We start from the raw sequence: 19,647 nt of genomic DNA, 5'->3' as shown, positions 1-19,647 counted from the left end.
TCATTTGTGTTCAAAGAAATGACTGTAAAATGCATATATGTAGACTATTGCCGAAAAGAAAGAAAAGAAATTGGGAGACCCGGTGGTTGCCTCTGGGGAGTGGAGATGGACGGCCGGGAGGTGGGCAGGAAGGAGACGTGCAGTGTGTTGTTTTTCGTACCTCAGGGGTTTTGAAACATGTGAATATATTGTCTAATCAAAAGAATAATTGTTCACTTAAAAAATAATGCCAGCTGCCATTTGTGCCTTCCCAGACCCCTCTACCACCCAGTGCCCCTTTATCTCCCACTGACCATGAGGGCTGGCTCCTAGCTGCCCCTCCTCTGGAGAATCGCTCCTGACCACGTGGAGGGCCCCCCGTCCCCTGGGGGCAGCTCCCAACTAATGACCACCTTAAACGGGGCTCCGGAAGGCCGGCCCCTGCTTCATGCCAGGGCCCCCCTGGAAGCAGGTTGCTGCTGGTCTCAGCTGAGCCCACACCTCCCTCGGCTCCTGCCTCTGCCCCCTCCTGCTTCCCTCCCTCCCTTACAGGGTATTCCCTCAAGGATCCCAGAAGCATCTGAGTCCCTGTCTCAGGCTCTGCTTCTAGGGAGCCTTATCCGAGAACCTGACGCAGGGAAAGGGAGCCAGATGGACTAACCAGGTGTTCTCCGTGTTTGGGTGTAACGTCCTGTGCAGAGGGAACCGCCGTGACTGTCCCCTGTGGGCAGACGGGGCACCTCAGACATTCAGATGCCAGCTCAGTGTCACACGTCCGGTGAATGTGCACATCTCCCACCACACCTGTTCCCTGTTGCAGGGAAACCTCCCTAGATTGGACTTGGCGGCTTCATGGAAGACAGGATTGTGGTCCCCGTAAATGGTTTCTACTCCAGTCCTTGCTGCCCGGGGCAAGAGGTGGGCTGAGGGTCTGGGATGGGGTCAGTGATGGGGCAAAGCTGTGTAGGACGGGAAACCTCCTGGAGGGCAGGTCTGGGCAGGCCGTCGTGACCCCAAGGCTCCGGAGGGCTCAGCCTCCCCCAGCCCACGGGAGTGCAGCCCTGGCTGATAGTCGAATTGCATTTTGGCCAAGTGAGGTGTTTGGGTGTTTGCAGACTTCCAAGGACAGGAAGCTCATTGTGTGATGAGGCAGACCGTTGTGTCTGTGGAGAGGTGTAAAGAGCAGAAAGGCTTCCAGACTCGGTCTGTCCTAAGGATGCCTAATGGTGCTGGCCTGAGCCACAGAACAGGAGCTCTTCCGGCTACCCTCGAAGGGTCCTTAGGTGCCCTAGGCTCCAGCTTTGCTTCTCCAGGCCCCACAGTCCCTGCCCCAGTGCACGCAGGCCTGGGCCTCCCAGCCCCTGGACCATCCCCTGACCTCCTCCGGCTGCTCTCCTGCCTTGCTGGGAGCATGTAACTCAGAGTCCCTTCTCTCTCTCTTCTCTCTCTCTCTCTATTTCTGTTCCAGTTTGATGGTGACAGCGCCTACGTGGGGATGAGTGACGGAAACCCAGAACTCCTGTCAACCAGCCAGGTGGGTGCTGCAACCTCCCTGCGAGGGTCCAGCCTTGGGCTGGAGCTGAGCTGCTCCCAGGGTGGCGGTGGGAGAGGCACAGAGAGTGTGTTCATGGGTTCAGCTTGCTGCCCACTCAGATGATCGAGAATGTCAGTTGGTTTCCTTTAAAAGGGACAAACTGGGACTATACTGGTTTTCATAAACCAACTACCTGTCTACTGTTGACTTAAAATGGAAGGTATTTAAAACTTGATTAAATGAGAAATGCGTTGTCCAGAGAAAACTCAGAGGGGAAATTTTCAGAGTGATGAGTAGAGGCGTCATGTGCTCCCAGGCACCGCTCCCATCACCCAGCACCCCTGGGGACTCACAGCAGAGTCATGTTGCCCTGCTTCTGGGTGGACTGTGGCCGTGGCACAGGAGGAGGAGAGCAGGGCTTCCTGTGAGTCCCCGTGACTGCACGTGTTGAGTTATCCCCCGAGCAAGGCTGTCCCCAGGTCCGGCCCAGCCGTCTGGGAGTCACAGGGCTCCTGGGCCCAGGTGCCAGCTGGAATCAGCTTCTCCAATGGGGGCCTGGTCTCCCAAAACTGAGGTTTCCCTTAGCTGGGGACATTCTCACTACAGGCTCTGATGCCAGGGAGGGTCCTCACTCAGGCTGGGGTGCTGGGGAGGATCCTCACTGCAGGCTGGGGTGCTGGGAAGGGTCGTCACTACAGACTGGGGTGCTGGGGAGGGTCCTCACTGCAGGCCAGGGTGCTGGGGAGGGTCGTCACTACAGACCGGGGTGCTGGGGAGGGTCCTCACTCAGGCTGGGGTGCTGGGAGGGACCTCACTCAGGCTGGGGTGCTGGGAGGGTCCTCACTCAGGCTGGGGTGCTGGGGAGGGTCCTCACTGAAAGCTGAGACTCGGGCGGAAGGCAGGGAGCTCCTCACTGCACCCGGGGGACCTGAGGGGGTTGGTGGCTGGTGCAGGCTGTGTGTCCCAGTGTGTCCTCACTGCAGTGGGTGTCATCCTGGAGGAGGGGTTTGAATTGCAGGCGTGGGTACTGCTGCCCTGTGGGCAGGTCACTGCAGGCTGTTGCACAGGTGCGAGGCAAGGAGAATCCTCAAAGCAAGACAGCCCTCGGCACCTGCAGAGGAGGTGGTTGCTCATGTGTCCCCTGTGCAGGGCATCTGGAGGACAGTGCCCTAAGGCAGTGGTGCTTGCAGGGTAGCAGCCACTCAGGATGCCAGCTGGAGGGCCAGGGAGTTCCATAGCTGCTGAGAAACTTGGAGAGTTGAAGGACAAGCCTGACCCTGGAGCTGGCCTCCACCCTCTGTCTCTGTCATGGTGGCTTGGAATTCCAAGTTGGGTGGCCCCTCAGCCTTAGGCTGGACCCACATTCCCCAGCTAGGGAAAAAGCAGCCTATCCCTTTACACACACTTATAGCCCTACTATGTGACAGGTCCTGTGCAGGGCATAGATGAGGGAGCACTGCCCATGAAGAGAGATTCAACTGTCCCTGTGGGGTATAACAGCTCTGCTGCAGGGCACCGCAGCCCCTCCCCTGCCTTCTGTCCCCCTGCCAGTGCTCTGCACTGGGGGTTCCGTGCCAGCCCCCCCTCGGCCGTCCCGGATGAGCACCACGCCCCACGCGAATGCGGCCCGGCTGACATTACAGTGCATCCGCACATCCCAACCTTGGCAGGGCTCCAGGTCCTGGGAGTGATTATTTTGGAAAAGCCCAGTGAGGTCATTTAACTTTTCATAATCGGCTTAGAAACGTGGTTGTCTCAAAAGAGCAGGGCTTACCCCTGGACATCTCTTCTGAGCCCCTTTCACAATATTTGAATTGTGTTTTGTTAACATCCGGAGCCCCGGCTTCCAGAATTGGACTCCAGTGGAGGCAGTTCTGGCTCAGACCCTGATGGAGGGTGTTGGCATCCCGAAGGGGAGGTGCGACTCAGTGGGGCTCTGAACCTACCCTGGGCTTGGGCAGGGGCAGTACAGTTCTTTGGAGAGAGACCCAGAGCCAGCACGTGTCTCTCAAGCCTTTAACAGCAACGACTGGAACTGTATGCACCACAGTTTGCAAAGCCTTTTTCTCGGTGATTGTTTCAGCCGATGTTCGCAGCAGGCTTGAGAAGTAGTAGACATTGTCATTATTTCCATTTTATAGATGAGACAACTGAGGTTCAGGGATACTCACTGGCCCAGCCAAGGTGCCTCGGCCAGGGATGGTGCCACTGCTTAGCTGGGTTCTCCACAGAGCTCCACTGTCTGTGGAGAGCCCTGTTCCCAACCCGAGGCTGCCAGCAATGTGCCTCAGCCTAAATGTCACTTTCTCACAAAATCCAAATTAGATCCTTTCCCTTGATTCTCTTTCATGCCCTTTTAGGCTGGCATTTGTCACTGTGTGTAGCTGTCTACTTATTTGTGTGTTCACTTGATTAATGCCTGATTTCCACATTAGACTGTCACCTGCATGAGGTCAGGATCTGGTCTCTCTTGTTTATTGTTGTGCCTGGCACATAGGAGGCACTCAGGAAATTTTTGGGTAATGAATGAATGTGGCCCCTTCTCCTCAATGGGCTTTTGTTTCACCAGCAGTTTGCAATGAGGTGGTTGGACTTCCCAAGAGCCCTTCTGAGTCTCTTGGATTGTCATCCAGAGGGTGTCTGCAACTTTAGACTTTATGAAAAAAGACATTCGGTATTCTCTGAGATTAACCAAGTTTGTCTGGTAGCATGAACCAACCTTGATGTGAGTAGATTTAGCATCTGCAATCTAAACTTCTTGTAGTGTATCAGTTAGCTTTTGCTGCATAACAAATGACACCCCCTCCAATACTTAGTAGTTTGAAACAACAACCATTTGCCTAGTTTATGATTCCAGGCTGGTGATTTGGCCCTTCTGATCTTGGCTAGGATCATTTGAAGTGACAGCTGTCAGCTGCCAGGTCAGCCATAGGTCAGATGATATGGGGGGAGGGAGGATACAGTTAGGTTGCTCGCTTCTGCTCCACATGGTCTCTTTCTCCAGCAGGCTAGTTTGCTCACATGGTAGGAGAAGGGTTCCCAAAGCAGCAAGAGCAGGAGTTGCAGGGTCTCTTGAGGCCTCGGCTTGGAACTGACACATGACTCCTTCTGACACTTTTTGTGGCTAAAGCAAGTCACAAAAGTAAATACCACCCACATTGGGAGGACTGACAGTTTTGTGGTCTTTTTACAAAGTGTCACATGTGGGAAACATGGGGGACGTGGTTTGTGCTGATTTTGCTGCAGATTTGGCTTGGACTCTTCCAGGACCTAAGCTCCTTGTAGCTCAGTGGGACGTCACTGTAATGGCAGCAGTTTTAGGTATTTCTTTCCAGGTTTGTTTTCTGGAGTGCTTGCGTGAAGGCACACATACACATGAACATCCTCTCATGGTGTGTTCTCTCATCAGTGGCAGAGATTCTCTTTTCTTGGTCCCTAATAGATTGACACAACCATGGGGGCAAGTAAAGGCCACATGGTCCACGGAAGATGCAGAGGAGAAACATTTTTGAATTGGCACAAAAACTATAAATGGAGTTAAATACAAGGGTCACCCATCCGGCAAATATTTACTGGGCCCTGTGCTGGTTTGAAACTGTTATGTGCCCCAGAAAAGCCATGCTCCTCTAATCCAGTGTTGTGGGTGCAGGTCTGTTGTGGGTGGGACCTTTTGATTAGGTTGCTTCCATGGAAATGTGACCCGCCCATTCAAGGTGGGCTTAATCAGCATACTGGAGTCTTTTAAAAGAGCTGACACAGAAAGCTGAGAGTTCAGATGCTTGGAGACAGACAGAAGCTCAGAGAGGAGGCCGCTGGAACCAGGAGCTGAAAGCAACAAAATCCCGGAGCAAAGGGCCAGCAGATGTGGCCGTGTGCCTTTCCATGTGACAGAGAAACCCTGGACACAAGCAGCCTTTCTTGAGTGAAGGTATCCTCTTGTGGGTGCCTTAATTTGGACATTTTCATGGCCTTTGAACTGTAAATTTGTAACCTAATAAACCCCCTTTGTAAAAGCCAATCCATTTCTGGTATACTGTATTCCATTTCAGCAAACTGCAAGAGGCCCCTGTGTGTCAAGGCCCTGGATATGAGTTGAGAGCCGTTTCCTTCCAGAATGTCCAACTTTATCATGTGGAAACCCTGCCCTTTAATGTAACTCTTCTTCTGAAACACTATCTTCTCTATTTAGAAACTGGGGCTGAGACAGAGGCTCCCACGAGATACCTATTATGCTGACCAAGTTCCTTCAAGCCAGCTCTTATGAGCTTGAAGTTTCTTTTGCAGATGCAGGCTCCATTGTTTGGCTTTTCCAAGTCTCCACAAAATTCCTGCATTGTTCCCTTCACTTTCACGTATTACCGTTTTTCCCCTCCTCTCTGGACCTTGTGTTTCTCTAGTAGCAGACTTGCCTGGGTGGCCTGAGAATTAAATGTAATTCGTTGACAGGGCTATGGCCCCCCAGCAGCCCCCAGCGGTGGAGAACCTCATGGGAGTTGGACCTTCCCCTTGGTGAGAGCAGACCCCGTCCAGACATTACAGGGATTGGTGTCTCCTGGTTCTGTGCCCCCGGTAGAGTGTTCTTCGAGGGTGAAGGTGGAGAGGAAGGAAACTGGGCTCGGGCGTCAGCAGGCCTGGATTCAAAAGAGCTTTTGCACTTCACACCCGGGTGCCCTTGTGCAAGTTGTTTCAGCTTCCCATCGGATGAGAGGGGTGACACCTGCCTCCCAAGGTGTTCTAAGAAGTCAGGGAGGCTGGGTGGAGGCCACTGATGGTGCCTCTCCCCGATCTCTGTGCTCTGGGTCGCCCCCATCCAGGTGCTGGCAGTGTTGGAGCCGACACAGCTGCCCCTTCCTTCTCTGCAAAACTGGCCCCAGAGACATGAGAACTGTGACAGGGGCTGAGGGGTTGGGGGTGGGGGGAGCACCAAAGGCCACCAGTCTCTTCACCTCAAGGTGGGACCAACCTGGGACACTCCATGCTCTGGGGATCCCCATGGGTCAGGCTGAAGCAGTCTCCACCATTTTTGCTCAGCTCTGTCTCCTACCCTGTCCTGCTCCCCTGGGGAAGTTGCTTTCCTAGGAATCCACACGCCAGGTTCTATGAGGGAACCTAAATTGCAATGGCATCTAAAGCACCAGTGTTTGATAAAACTAGCTACTACTTATTTTTATTGTTTTTATTACTATAAATAAGGCTTTGGTCACTCGAGACAAGTCTCTGGCTGTCTCTTGTGGTCATTTACACACTGTGCCTTGGCACACTGTTTCCTCTGGTGGGAATCCCCCAGCCATTTTCACCCAACAGACACCTTTATGTTCTTTCAGAGACTCTAAAGATGTCACCTTCGCATTAGGGTCTTCCTGGCTGATTGGTAGAGTTTTCCACTTTGGTGACTTTAAGTGCCACTTCTGATAAAGATTCCCGACTTTCTCCTAAGAATTATTTCAAGAACTTAAGTGTCCCCATGTGTGTTGTGAGTGAGTGAGAGCTGCTGATTGAGAATGAGATTGGGTCAACGAGTAGCTTTGAGCTTTTTAAACACTCTCATGGCAAGAGTGGCTTGAGAGAGACCAGCGGGAAGGGTGTGGTAACAGGCCAGGTGAAGGATGAGGTTGTCGTAGGCTGGTAGAGGCAGAGGAGACGGAAAGAAGTGGACGGACCTGAGATGTGTTTTGGAGATTAAGTCAGTAGGTCTTGTGGAAGATGTTTGAGGAAGAGAGGGAAACGAAGGCATAAAGGATAACTCTGAAGTTGCTACCACAAGCCCCTTTTCCAGCCTGATGGGAACCTCTTTCTGAATTAGGGGAGGCCTGACTTGGGCGTGTGATAATGGAGATGTCTGTTGGGCATCCGGATGGAGATGTCCAAGCAGGTAGATGGTTGTACGAGTCCAGAGCTTACGGGGAAAGTAAATTTGGAAGTCTTCATTCCTGGTATTAAAATCTTGTTAGTGGATGAGATTCATGAGAGAAGATGTGTAAGAAGGGCAGAGGATCAGTGATTCTTAAATGCTGAATTCCAATATCCGAAGGCAAAGTAGAGGTAGAGACCATGAAATAGGTTGAGAGGGAGGGGTCCGAGAGGTAGGAGCAGACTGTGGAATCTTAGAATCAAGGCAGAGTGTTTCACGAAGGAGGAAGGAGGTCTGGGGGCAAAATGGCAAAATGATGTTGGGGATTCACAGCTCCTTCCCCATCAAAGAAAAATTCTAAATAGCTCAAAGATATAAATGCTATAGAGGCACCTGAAGAAATATGTGAGAAATCCTTTACAACTTTGGAGTGGGGAAGGCATTTGCATGACTCAAAGCCTTAGAAATTTGTGAGAAAAGACTTACAAATTTGATCCTACATTTAAAAAATACTTTTGTTTGGCCAAAAAGAGCATAAAGTAAAATCAAAAGACAAATGAAAGATTGGGTAAGAATATTTTCAACTCATGACATAGTTGAAGAATTAATCTCCCTAATATATAGAAAGTTCCTACAGATCAATTAAAATCCCCAGTAGAAAAACAGGCAGGATATGTGAACCAATAGTTTACAGAAAAAGGAATACAAATAGACCTTAAATATATGAAAAGATGCTAGAATAACTTATAAGAGAAACAAATTAAAGCTACTAGTTTTCACTGATCACATCTGCAAAAATCCAGAGGTTTGATAGCACCCTTTTAGGTACTTCATCCCCGAGGGAGAATAAATTGGTATAAGCCCTATAACCTGCAAATTGGCAATATCTATCAAAATTGCAAATGCATCCATCCTTTAACCCAGCAATTCCCCTTCTGGAGATATAGCCTATGTATAGATTTGCACACACAAGAAATGACATATTCAAGATTATTCATTTTGGTATTGTTTGTAATGACAAAAGATTGGAAGCCCAAATGTTAAATAAATAATGTGCATCTATCAAATGAATGTTGTGTGGTTCTAGAAAAAGAACAATGAAATGGAAGTGAGCTAGAACTTCTTTAAGGTATATTGGTTAATGGAAAGCACGTCGGTGTAAAACAGCAAGGACAAGTGTTACCATTTACCTAGAAAAGGGAACAAATAAGAAAATATATTTTCTAAATTCGTGTATTTGATGAAAGTAACTCGGGAAGTCCATTTGTGAACTGGCAGCAGTAGCGTTGTGTTTGTGTGCACGTGTGTGTGTGTGTGTGTGTGTGTGTGTGTATTACTTAAACTGGGCAGGTGGTGGACAGGGATAGAAAAGAGACTTTTCACTATACTTTTTTTTTATTTGGAGATTTTAACATGGGAATTTATATTAACTTCAAAAAGTAAACTAAAACTTAAGCAAGAAAGAGGAAAATGTCAGTGAATTGAGATGCTTCTGAAGCGCTGGCTGAGGTGAGTTGAAGTGTGTCCAGCAGTTTTAGCAAAAGGGAGGTCATCCTGGACCTCAAATAAAAGCAGTTTTGGTGCATAGGGGACGTCTTCCAGGTTTGCTGGGCGGGCGGAGGAGAGAGAGGCGTGTAAGTGCGGACAGCTTGTGTGAGGCGTCCAGCTGGGCCGGGCGAGGCCTGGGACTCCATGGAAGGGAATTCTTTTTAAAAGAGAGTCTTTCGTGTGCTTAATCGGCGATGCAAGGCATCCAGGAGAAGGTTCAGGAGAGGGAAGGGTTGAGGGATGATGTAAATTTTCCGAGAAGGGGGAGCAGGTGGGACCTGCCCCCGCCCAGAGGAGGGGCCCTGGCCTTGCCTGGAGGAGGGCGGGGGAGGAAAGGGGGGGCTTGGCCGTGGGGGTGGGTAGGCTGAGGCTCAGGGCACCTGCCCGGAAGGCTTCTGTCTTCTCAGACAGGTGGGGCCGGGCCACCTGCCGAGGGTGAGGACTGCAGAGGCCCGAGGTGGCGGGGAGGAGGTGGCGGGATCTGTCGCGGGCCGTGGGGGTGGGCTCTGGTGGAGGCGCCGCGGGGCCCACAGGTGGGGGGCGTGCCTGGAAGGACACCCGAGCTTGTTGGCCGAGAGAGACTGGAGAGCAGGAGCAGGGGAGAAGAGCGGTGGCCCCGGGCCCAGACAGTCTTGGGCGCCTTGGGGAAGGAGCTGCCCGGTAAGGATGCCTCGGCCACAACAGGGTATGTGTGTGTGTCTGTGTGTGTGTGTGTGTGTTTGTGTCTGTGTGTGTGTCTGTGTGTGTGCGCATGCGTGCGAAGCAGCCGTGGGTGTTGACAGGGTCCTGGCTGTCACCAGGGAGCGGGAACTGAGGCAGGGGGAGGGGCGGCTCCTCAGAGGTGAGCGAGGACTGGACTGGGGGCCAGGGGCCGGGGTGGGGGGTGGGCCGGGGTAGACAGGAGGCGGACCCAAAGCTGAGGCTTGGGGCTCGCGGGGGCCAGCAGGGTGAGCCGTGAGCAGGCGTGGAAGAGTGGGTGCTGATGGGGCTGGGGGCGGTTGGGGTCTAGGTGGGGGCAGGGGTCTAGGTGGGGCAGTGGCCATAGCGGGGAGGATGTCAGTCCACCTTCTGACCTGAAGTTGGTGGGGCGTGGGGGAGGGGCAGCCCAGCCATGAGGTGGGGGAGGGGACAGGGGGGCAGGTTCCTGTGGAGGGAGGGGGCAGGTGGCAGGTGGGTCCTAAGAAGCGAGGGGTACTAGGGCTCTTTGTGGCTCTTGGAGTGGGAGCCCCTGTGGGCCCAGATGTGTTTGGGAAGGGAGGAGAAGGGCGATGGAGAATGTGCCACCCCAAATGCTGTGCGCTGGTGATAATTAACCCTTACGGCACACTTTCTTGGGATCAGGCACCTCATGGCTGGATGACTAGGACAAGTTCGCCAACTTTTCTGAGCCTCAATTTCCTCCTCTTTTAAATTTAAGGGCATCTTTAGGGGCTCCCTGGGGGATGTGGGAGGACTGTAGATACAGTGCATTAACACCCTATGTGCTCATTCTGGTGCCTGTACACGGGCCGGCACGGAGGTGGGGTTTCGGGGGGCTCCTACTTGAGGTGAAAGCCGAACGCTGAGGGAACATGGCATGTGCTGTTCCCTCCGAATATGAGCGCTGCCTGGTGTGAGCACCGCGGAGGGTGTCAGTAGCCGGCATGGGCCCTGCCCACCTGCCGCCCAGCAGCACCCACCTGCACACCCCTGAGAAGTACCAGCCCGATGGGCACTGCAGTGGAGCTTTGCATAATCATAAGGGCCGAGATCGCCCTCTGCAGAGTGGCCCCCCCAGCCCCTCCCTCCATGCCTGGCACACAGCAGGCACCACGAACTAAGTTAATGGATTCTTCCTCTCGGTTCCCAGCATCCTCACGGCGTTTGCGTGGTGACTGGCCTTCAGGGATTCCCAGGGATACCTGGTCTGTCTTCCTTATCTTGTCGACCCGGCTCCGGGCCTCGGGTGGGTGGATGATAGAACCAGGAGGCCACGGCACAGGGAGCTGCTTGGGACATGGAGGAGGTGGCTCAGGGTCTGCAGGCCTGGGACCTGGGGTGTTGGGCCCTAGGGCTCTGAGGGCCTGGGCTGTGGGAGCCTGGGGGCCTGTGGCTCTGGGGGCCTGGGATGCTGGGGTGCTGAGACACTGGGGGCCTGGGGTGCTGGGTAACTGGGGGCCTGGGGTGCTGGGGGCCAGGGATGCTGGGACACTGGGGCCTGGAGTGCTGGGTAACTGGGGGTCTGGGGTGCTGGGACACTGGGGGCCAGAGGTGCTGGGACACCGGGGCCTGGGGTGCTGGGGCACTGGGGTTCTGGGGTGCTGAGACACTGGGGGCCTGGGACATTGGGGGCCTGGGGTGCTGGGATACTGGGGGCCAGAGGTGCTGGGACACCGGGGCCTGGGACGCTGGGGGCCTGGGGTGCTGGGACACTGGGGGCCAGGGATGCTGGGGGCCAAGGATGCTGGGACACTGGGGCCTGGGGTGCTGGGACACTGGGTCCTGGGGTACTGGGAAGAGGGGTGCTGGGACACTGAGTTGTTGGGATACTGGGGCCTGGGGTGCTGGGGCACTGGGGGCCTGAGGTGCTGGGGCACGGGGGTGCTGGGGCACTGGGGTTTGGGGTGCTGGGGCACTGGGGGCCTGAGGTGCTGGGGGCCGGGGCAGGCTGCAGGGCAGCCTGTGTGGCTGGGAAGTTGCAGTCCCCATCCAGCAGGGGGCAGTGTAGCAAGCCTGCAGGGGACAGGGGCCCGAACTCTGGACTGGGGAGTCTGCCCTGCCCTGGTGCCCTCACTGTGTTGGGATCTCGAAGCCTCGGCTTCCTTGTGTCAGACGTGAGGGCAGATTGTTTCTTGTTTTTTCCCAGCCCCAAATAGCGATAATAATGCTTTAACCCTAAAAGGTTCTGCTCCTACCCCCATTATACAGATGAGGAAACTGCAGCACAGAGAGAGATGGAGGCTTTTGAAAAATAAAAAACTCCCCAGTCTGTGTCCTGGGGGGCAGGAGACCTGCCTGCCGTTATTGAACCCTGAGATGCTGGGTCTTGTAAGTCTGGCCTCCGTGTCTGTGTACATTATGAAGGGCACAGATGACACGGCTTTTATGGCTTTAATTAAAACCTGGGTGAAGAGCTCACAATTCATATTAAAATGAAATTGTATTTCGCCAGCTGCGGTGCAGAGAAGGTAACAAGCGATTACTGCTAAGATTACAAACAATCAAAGAGAAAAGGCCTTTTGTGAGCATTTCCTATTAAACCCACAAACATCACACTTTAAAAATAATTATGGTTGTGTTATCGGAACATGATTCATGAGTTCTGAATAAATATGAGGTCCTTAAAGGAAACTGTTTGAAGACCATAGATTTTGTTCAAATCTGATGAAATTTAATATCATTTTGCAGCTGGAGAATAAAATGCAAGGTGGGAAAGAAAAACATTCTATGTATGTGGAGAGAACTGAGTATATGTCAGACTGAACTACTAATGAGCTTTCCCCATCAGTCTTAAACATATGCTCAGAAAAATGAACTTGCTTCTCTTATTTTCACGGATAGAAAATTGCCGAGGAGTTGGTATTTATACCTTGCCAATCTTCATTTTGTATTCCAATGGCTAAAAAATGTATATACATATTTTAAAACTCTGGATTCCTCATAGCAAGATGTTTAAATATTTAAGGGCACAGGCGTGAAGGCGCTAGGGAGACAATTCTGGGAAGAACCTCCGTCTTCATTTATTGCGCCTTCCCTGCAATGAAGATATTTTTCATACAATGCAGTGAATGTTTACAATGTATAGTTTTGTTTCCTTCCAACTATTATGAGAGAAATTGAATCCCAGGAAACGTTCACTCTCTCTAAATGGGGTGGAAACAATGAAGATGATGCAGGGAGCTTACAAGGAAGGGGGCAGCAGTGGCTTGAAAATATAATTTCAGGGATTTTCTTAAAAGCAGTACCCCTCTCCCACTCCCAGTTTCCTTGAATTTAGCATTGTCCCATAGGGCCTGAATCTCTGCTGGGGAGCATGGGAGAGGCCCCTGATTTCACTCATTGGTTCACTCCTATGTGTAAACTTACTCCCTGATGAAGAAGTGGAAATGAGGCCAGATGTGGGGACCTGTCCAGAATGGCCCTGGATCCCCAGGGTCGGGCTCCTGGCCCCTCTTGAGCCAATCTCCTGGGTGCCCAGGGGTGCCTCTTTGGGCCTTGGAATTTTAAAAAATATATATTTTTATTGAAAAATCTTCACGCACATATAATCCATACATGGTGTGCAACCAGTGGCTCACAATATCATCACGCAGTTGTGCATTCATCACCATGATCATTTTTAGAACATTTGCGTCACTCCAGAAAAAGAAATAGAGAAAAGAAAAACTTATACATCCCATGCCCCTTACCCCTCCCTCTCATTGACCACTGGGTATTTCCATCTTCCCAATTTATTTTACCCCTTATCCCCCCATTATTATTTACTTTTTGTCCATTTTTTTTTTTACTGAATAAAAGAAGCATCAGACACAAGGTTTTCACAATCACATGGCCAGTTGTAAAAGCTATATATACAATCGTCTTCAAGAATCAAGGCTACTGGAACACAGCTCAACAGTTTCAGGTACTTCCTCTAGCCACTCCAACACACCATAAACTGAAAGGAGGTATCTATAAAATGCATAAGAATAACCTCCAGGATAACCTCTCCACTCTGTTGAAATCTCTCAGCCACTGAAACTTTATTTTGCCTATCTTCTCTCTTCCCCCTTTGGATCAAGAAGGCTTTCTCAATCCCTTGATGCTGGGTCCCGGCTCATCCTGGGATTTCTGTCCCGCATTGCCAGGGAGATTTACACCCCTGGGAGTCATGTCCCCTGTGGGGGGTGGGGAGAGGGCAGTGAGTTCAACTGTGGAGTTGGTTGAGAGAGAGAAAGGCCACATCTGAGCAACCAAAGAGGCTCTGGGGTGACTCTTAGGCATGTGGACCTTACAGTTTGACCTGGTGCATGGGGCCTGGCTGGCTCAGAGGGTACTTCCAGCTTAGGACATGTGGCCTAGGGGTTGCTTCTAAGTCCTCTCTTCCTTCACCATTCCCTGTCTGAGGGCCCAGCAGGGGCAATTTTCTGTCCAGCAGGCCAGAAGCCAGCCATCCTCACCTGGCTCAGACACCACCAATGCTGAGGGACCCCTGGATGGAGGCTGGTGGACCTGAGTGATGTCTCACCCCACCACTGAGTGACGTGTCCTTGGTCTAGTGGTTATGAGGGTAATAATGTGAAAACAGACCTGGGCTCAAATTCTGGTCTTCACCATTTCTGTCTGGGAGATTTTGAACACGTTTACCACTTTTCTGAGCCTCGCTTTCCTCCTTTATAAAATTGAGGTCTTTAGAAGTTCCTCAGAGCGAAATGGGAAGAAGGAAATGCATTGACACTCCCAGTGCTTATTCTAATGCCTGGTAGTTACACATGAGGTGCAAGTACCCATTTTACAGATGTAAAAACTGACTTTCAGGAAAGTAAAACAACATGCTCACAGTCATCCCAACAGGATGTGGTGGGTACAGAAATTAAATCCAGCATCCAAAACATCAGCACAGGGGAGGCTGTTTTATCAAGTGGGCATCAAACGATAGTGAGGGTTGACACTGAAAAGATGATATTGAAACTATCGTGCTTTTAAAATGTGCCAAGAAATGCACACCAAAGAATGAAAGATTCAGTAAAAGATGACTCCTGATAGTTTCCAACCTGTAACAGATGCCCACCTCCCATCCCTGCTGATGCCTGGTGTTCACCCTGCAACTCCATGCCCCAGGGAACAGCTGGACTTGCAAAGCCTCCTTGAGTCACATCTTATTAATGTTGAAAGACCTTTATGTGATCCAGCTGGCTACGTTCTCCATCACTTATGTACTCCGCCTGTGGCTCTGATGGGGAACAAAGGCTCCCAGGCCTGGTATCCTTCAGCCTGCCAGCCCCTGGGTGAGAGTTTGCGTGGCAGTGCTGTGCTCTGTGTGACTTCTGCCTTGTTCCCGCTGTGTGACTTTCACCAAGTTGCTTAACCTCTCTTAAATCCAAAGACCTCCTTCAACGCTTGGTTGATGATGGGTATTGTCATGAGGGTCCAACACTTAGCGCATATGTCTGCAAAATCACGACACCTCACATCATCATCATCTGTCATATCATGTCAAACACCAGCTCTTTTTCCTGAGCCTGGAAAGCTCCCACTTCGCAGTGTTGTATTGTCTAAGTCTGTGGGAATACACTGCACCTACGTCAATCTTGTATGGATTCATTCTCTGCATCTCCTTTTCCAGCACACTCTGGTTGTTGAAGGATTGGTAGCGAATGTAAATAGCATTTTTCAAAGTGAATGAAAATTCATGGTATTGAAAATAACTCTTTATCACTCCACCATAGTTGAGCCAGCAGTGGTACTGCTTACCCTCTCGTGGCCTCACTTTCCACCTCAGTAAAATGGGGGTCTTAACACCTGCCTTGCAGATTAGCTAAGGGGACCAGAAGTGGTCAGAGGGAACCAGCTTAGGGCTGGCACTGATGATAAGGGCTTGATAACATCATTTTGGTGAGAATTTCCCACTTAGAGGAGAGAGGTAAAGTAATGAAGGAGCTAGGGAGGGGTCCAGTGGCTCCAGTTTTCTGTGCACATTTCTCACCCAGGACTGGGGGCTCGGCTGTAATCAACAAGGTGGGACTTACATTTTAGTTTGTTTATTCTGTTTTGTTTTTTTCGCATGGCCAGGCACTGGGAATTGAACCCAGGTCTCTGGCATGGCAGACGAGAGCTCTGTCTACTGAGCCACCTTGGCCCCCCCTGGGGCTTATGTTTTGAGTAAAAAGAAATCCAGGCCAGTATAGGCCCAGGAGCCCCCACCTTGGGCCATCACCGAGGGTTCAGAGCATGCACCTGTTTGCCAGGTGGCAGAGTCCATCATCTTCAGCGACCAACCTGGGGCACCGAGCACTGTGTGGGGAAAGCTGCTCCGGGGAGACTGGGGGAGGTGGGTGCTTGGCCCGGAGAGGCAGGTGGGCCAGGTGCAGAGGGACGGGCCGAGGGCATGTAAGTGACAGTCTGCTTCCCCACAGGTCCGCATGGGCACGGGGTGGGAGGCAGGGAAGCTCTCCAAACTGCAAGTCCCTGCCCTCTCTCCCCGCCAATCCCGACCGACTGCCTGGGTTCAAGTCCCACCTCCACCACTTGCTAATGGTGACCTCAGACATGTGATTAAAGTCTCTGTACCTCAGTTTCTTCCTCTGGAAAATGGGGATGAGAATAATAAATCCTGCCTCCGAGGGAGTTTCTTAGGGTTAAATGAGCTGAATTGTAAAATAATTCTAAGACTGCCTGACACATAGTGCTGGTAAATAAAATGACCTCTGCGCCCTGTCAGTTCCCAAGTCCCTCCGACCCACCTGTGTAATTATCCCTCACTTTCTCCTTGTCTCTCCCAGCGCCCCACTTTCCAGCCCCTCACTGCCGCCAAGGGGACCTCAGAGCTCAGTTGAATGACTAAAGATGGGCAATTAAGATCAGTCACATCATTTTAGTTCTTTTTTTTTTTTTTTTCATTTCTAAGACGTTTCTTGCAGGGAGTCTTTGGACTTGGAGAACCTCTCAGAGTGGCCGTTTCAAAAGAGGACAGTGTTTCTTAGTAGCTGTAACTTCGAGTGAATTTTTTTTTTTAATCTTTTTTTCTTGCCGTGCCTTGTTTGTGATCACATCTCTGTGTACATCACCACTGTGAAGTATGTTCATGCAGAAAGCATGCAGCAGCTATTCTGCAAAGCCATGTTATACATAAGTGCACGTTATTGTCATGTTACTCTGTGACCGAGCGTCTCTTTGTCATGAATGGTTGCTTCTTCACAGAATTAAAATAATGTTCTTTTACACAATATGCAGCATTTTCTTGCATCAGCTCCTGAAGTGTTGATACCCAGTGGTGTGTTTACATGGACTTTTGCCCAGAATTCTGTTCCCATGTAGATACCTGTAAGTATTTACTACAAAACAGAAGGTAGGGAGGGCAGCAGTGGCTCAGTGGCAGAGTTCTTGCCTCCTGTGCTGGAGACCCGGGTTTGATTCCCGGAGCCTACCCATGCAAAAAAAAAACAACAACAACAATGTAGGCAGTTGTATTTGAGGTGTTTTCCCCTTTGCCAAGGAGCCTTCTAAAATTCTGTGAAACGAGGGCACGCATGGGCATGTCACCCAAGAGGGGTGACAGCCTGAGTGCCCGGTTTCCACCTGCTTGGGGTGGCATTCTTTGTTCTTTCCAGGGGACCCCGTGCCTGCTGTAACATTCTGGCACCTTCGTATAGCTGGTCAGGGTTGAAGCAGGGAGGGGGGGAGACGTACAGAGCTGCATAGCCAGCTGGACCTGTGTACAGAGTGGACACCCCAGGAGCACGGCACATCCCCATAGCAAGTGTTGATACCATTGATCAGCCAAAGATTTTCCTATTTGCTACTTAAACTTGCACCTTAATATTGTATATAATAAATGGTTAAAATGGCAAAAAAAAAAAAAAAAAAGAGAGAGAGAGAAGTTATCCAGAAAATTCACGGTGGGAAGCACCGCAGTCTTCAGCAGTTAGTCGGGGTGCCAGGTGCCAGGTGCCGGGGTGCCAGGTGCCAGGTGTCGGGGTGCCAGGTGCCGGGGTGCAGTGCGACCCAGGCAGGCGGATCGTGCTCGGAGGGACCCGAAGTCTCACGCAAGCCCCTGGTTCCATCCTGCTTCTCGCCGCAGCCCGAATCAGTGTCTTCTGCATCTTCCTGGAGGCTGGGTGTCTGTGTACGTGATCTCCCTGCTGAGAAAAGGGATTGAAAACTTGGAAATCAGGCAGAAGAGATAACTGCCCGCATGTCCTTTCTGTGTTGTGCTGCACTCAAGGGTGGTTTAGTTTTCTTGGAGAATGGACCTTTCTTTGACTTGCTATCTACTATGGGTTGGGCTCCCGTGTGGAGGAGCTCCGTGTTCACCTGTCTATATTGCATGGACAGAGATGTGATTGGTTTTTGTCTGATAGAAGAGATGCCCCTAAACGAGGTAGTTTTATTGCCCTGTAGGACGGTAACCGGTTTTGAATTTGACATATTTGTATTATTCCAGCACTTTCTATAGTGCCCATAATTATGTAATTCTCCGGTGCTCTTTGAACCAACTGCTGGTTCCCTCACTGAGGAGTTAAATAAACCTTTGGTACATATTCATCTATGTTTGGGGGAATGTCACATCTTTAAATTTTTAAAAATTGTATGTTGGCCCCTCTCCTTCTCCACCGGCGTGTGTGTGGCCGTTCACAGGTGGAGCAGCAGCTCCCGGGCCAGGGGAGGCCATTACGTGCCGACCCCTTAGTTCCTGGGGAGGGGTGACACATCTCCCCGCACTCTCCCTTCCCATGTTCTGGGGAGATGTCCGTCCGTGTTTGAGCTGCTCCTTTCCCGGCCTCTGTTGGGTCAAGGGCGGAGATGGGGAAGGTGGGGGTCTGGGGATCTACAGTGGAGAGTACCTGGGGCACGGGGGGAGAGACAGGAATCCTGGAGGAGGAAGAAGGGAGGCGGAGGGAAGGCTGGGATTTAAGGGGGAAGGAGACGTGAGGGAGGGACTGGAGGAGCCACTGCTGGGCGCCCGGCTTTGGAGGTGCAGGCAGGGAAGGAGGGCTTGGGAAGTTTGCTTCGCGTTGTGAGGTGGGACCCTCCCCTTTAACCGTCCCCTCAAGAAGCCTCGAGTAAATCTCTCCACGACTGCCAAAGGCTGTTGGAGTTGGATGTGAGTTACGCTTGGCCAGGTGACCGTGCTGAGATGGCCCTCAGCGGTGGGTAGGATGGGCTGGGGGTTGGATTTGAACGGGACATGAACAGCCAGTCAGCGTGGTTGGCTTTAATGAACAATTGCCTGAGATACCAGTGGGAAAAGTAGAGAGGGGTGAATGGAGTAGGGTGGGGAGGCACTTTTAAATTTATAAAAAAAACCACAAATGGGGCAAAAATAAAAAGACAACAAGTGCCAAATGTTGGCAAGGGCATGGAGGAACTGGTGCCCTCATACATTGCTGCATAAGTTGGTACAACCACTTTAGAAAATCATTCGGCAGTGTATAAAGCTAAACATATGACTCTATAGCCTAGCCTTTCAGCTCCTATGTGCTTACTCGATAGGAACGCGTTCACATGTTCACCAAAAGATGCATATAGGAATGTTCCTATTTATATAGTAATGTTCCTAAGCCACAGAACTGGAAGTAACCCCAATGTCCATCAAAAATAGGCCGGATAATTGACTGTGGAATATTCTTACAGGGTGGAATGTCACACTGCAATGAGGACTGCGCTTTATAACCACATGCAATAGTGTGGACAAATCTCACCAGCCTCTTGATGGATGAAGGCAGTCATACAACAGGACAGAACATTCTGTTTGATTCCACGTGTATAACATCCGCACCCAGGCAAAACGAGTCGATGGTGCTGGAAATCTGATCTGTGGTTTCCCTTCTTGGGGAGGGTAGTGACTACAAAGGTCCTTGAGGGGGCCACTGAGGCTGAGCACAGGTTCTCTCTTCATTTGGGTGCTGTTTACGCCAGTGTGTTTTCGTGAAAATTCATCAAGCTGTACATTTACGATATGTATTCGTTCCTGTTGGCATCTTAGGCTTCATAAAAAGTTAAAAAGTTATCAAGGTATTTGCACAGGTGCCTGCACTTTTGGAGATGGAGTGGGGGG

At 51.1% G+C, this 19,647-nt stretch overlaps 1 protein-coding gene across 3 annotated transcripts in view; it reads left to right on the top strand.

Moving 5' to 3' along the window:
• The window catches only part of TOX2 (TOX high mobility group box family member 2), a 151,084-nt gene that overhangs the window by 55,521 nt on the left and 75,916 nt on the right, over positions 1-19,647 (top strand). For all 3 annotated transcript variants that reach the window (XM_077168153.1, XM_077168158.1, XM_077168159.1), the window contains exon 2: positions 1,448-1,513. In XM_077168153.1, coding sequence (XP_077024268.1) covers positions 1,448-1,513 — 66 coding nt within the window. The remainder of the gene's footprint in view (positions 1-1,447; positions 1,514-19,647) is intronic.

The sequence above is a fragment of the Tamandua tetradactyla genome, chromosome 1, assembly GCF_023851605.1.
Source record: "Tamandua tetradactyla isolate mTamTet1 chromosome 1, mTamTet1.pri, whole genome shotgun sequence".
Lineage (NCBI taxonomy): Eukaryota > Metazoa > Chordata > Mammalia > Pilosa > Myrmecophagidae > Tamandua > Tamandua tetradactyla.
The sequence above is the reverse complement of the archived record's forward strand: the minus strand, read 5'-3'. Positions and strand labels throughout refer to the sequence as shown.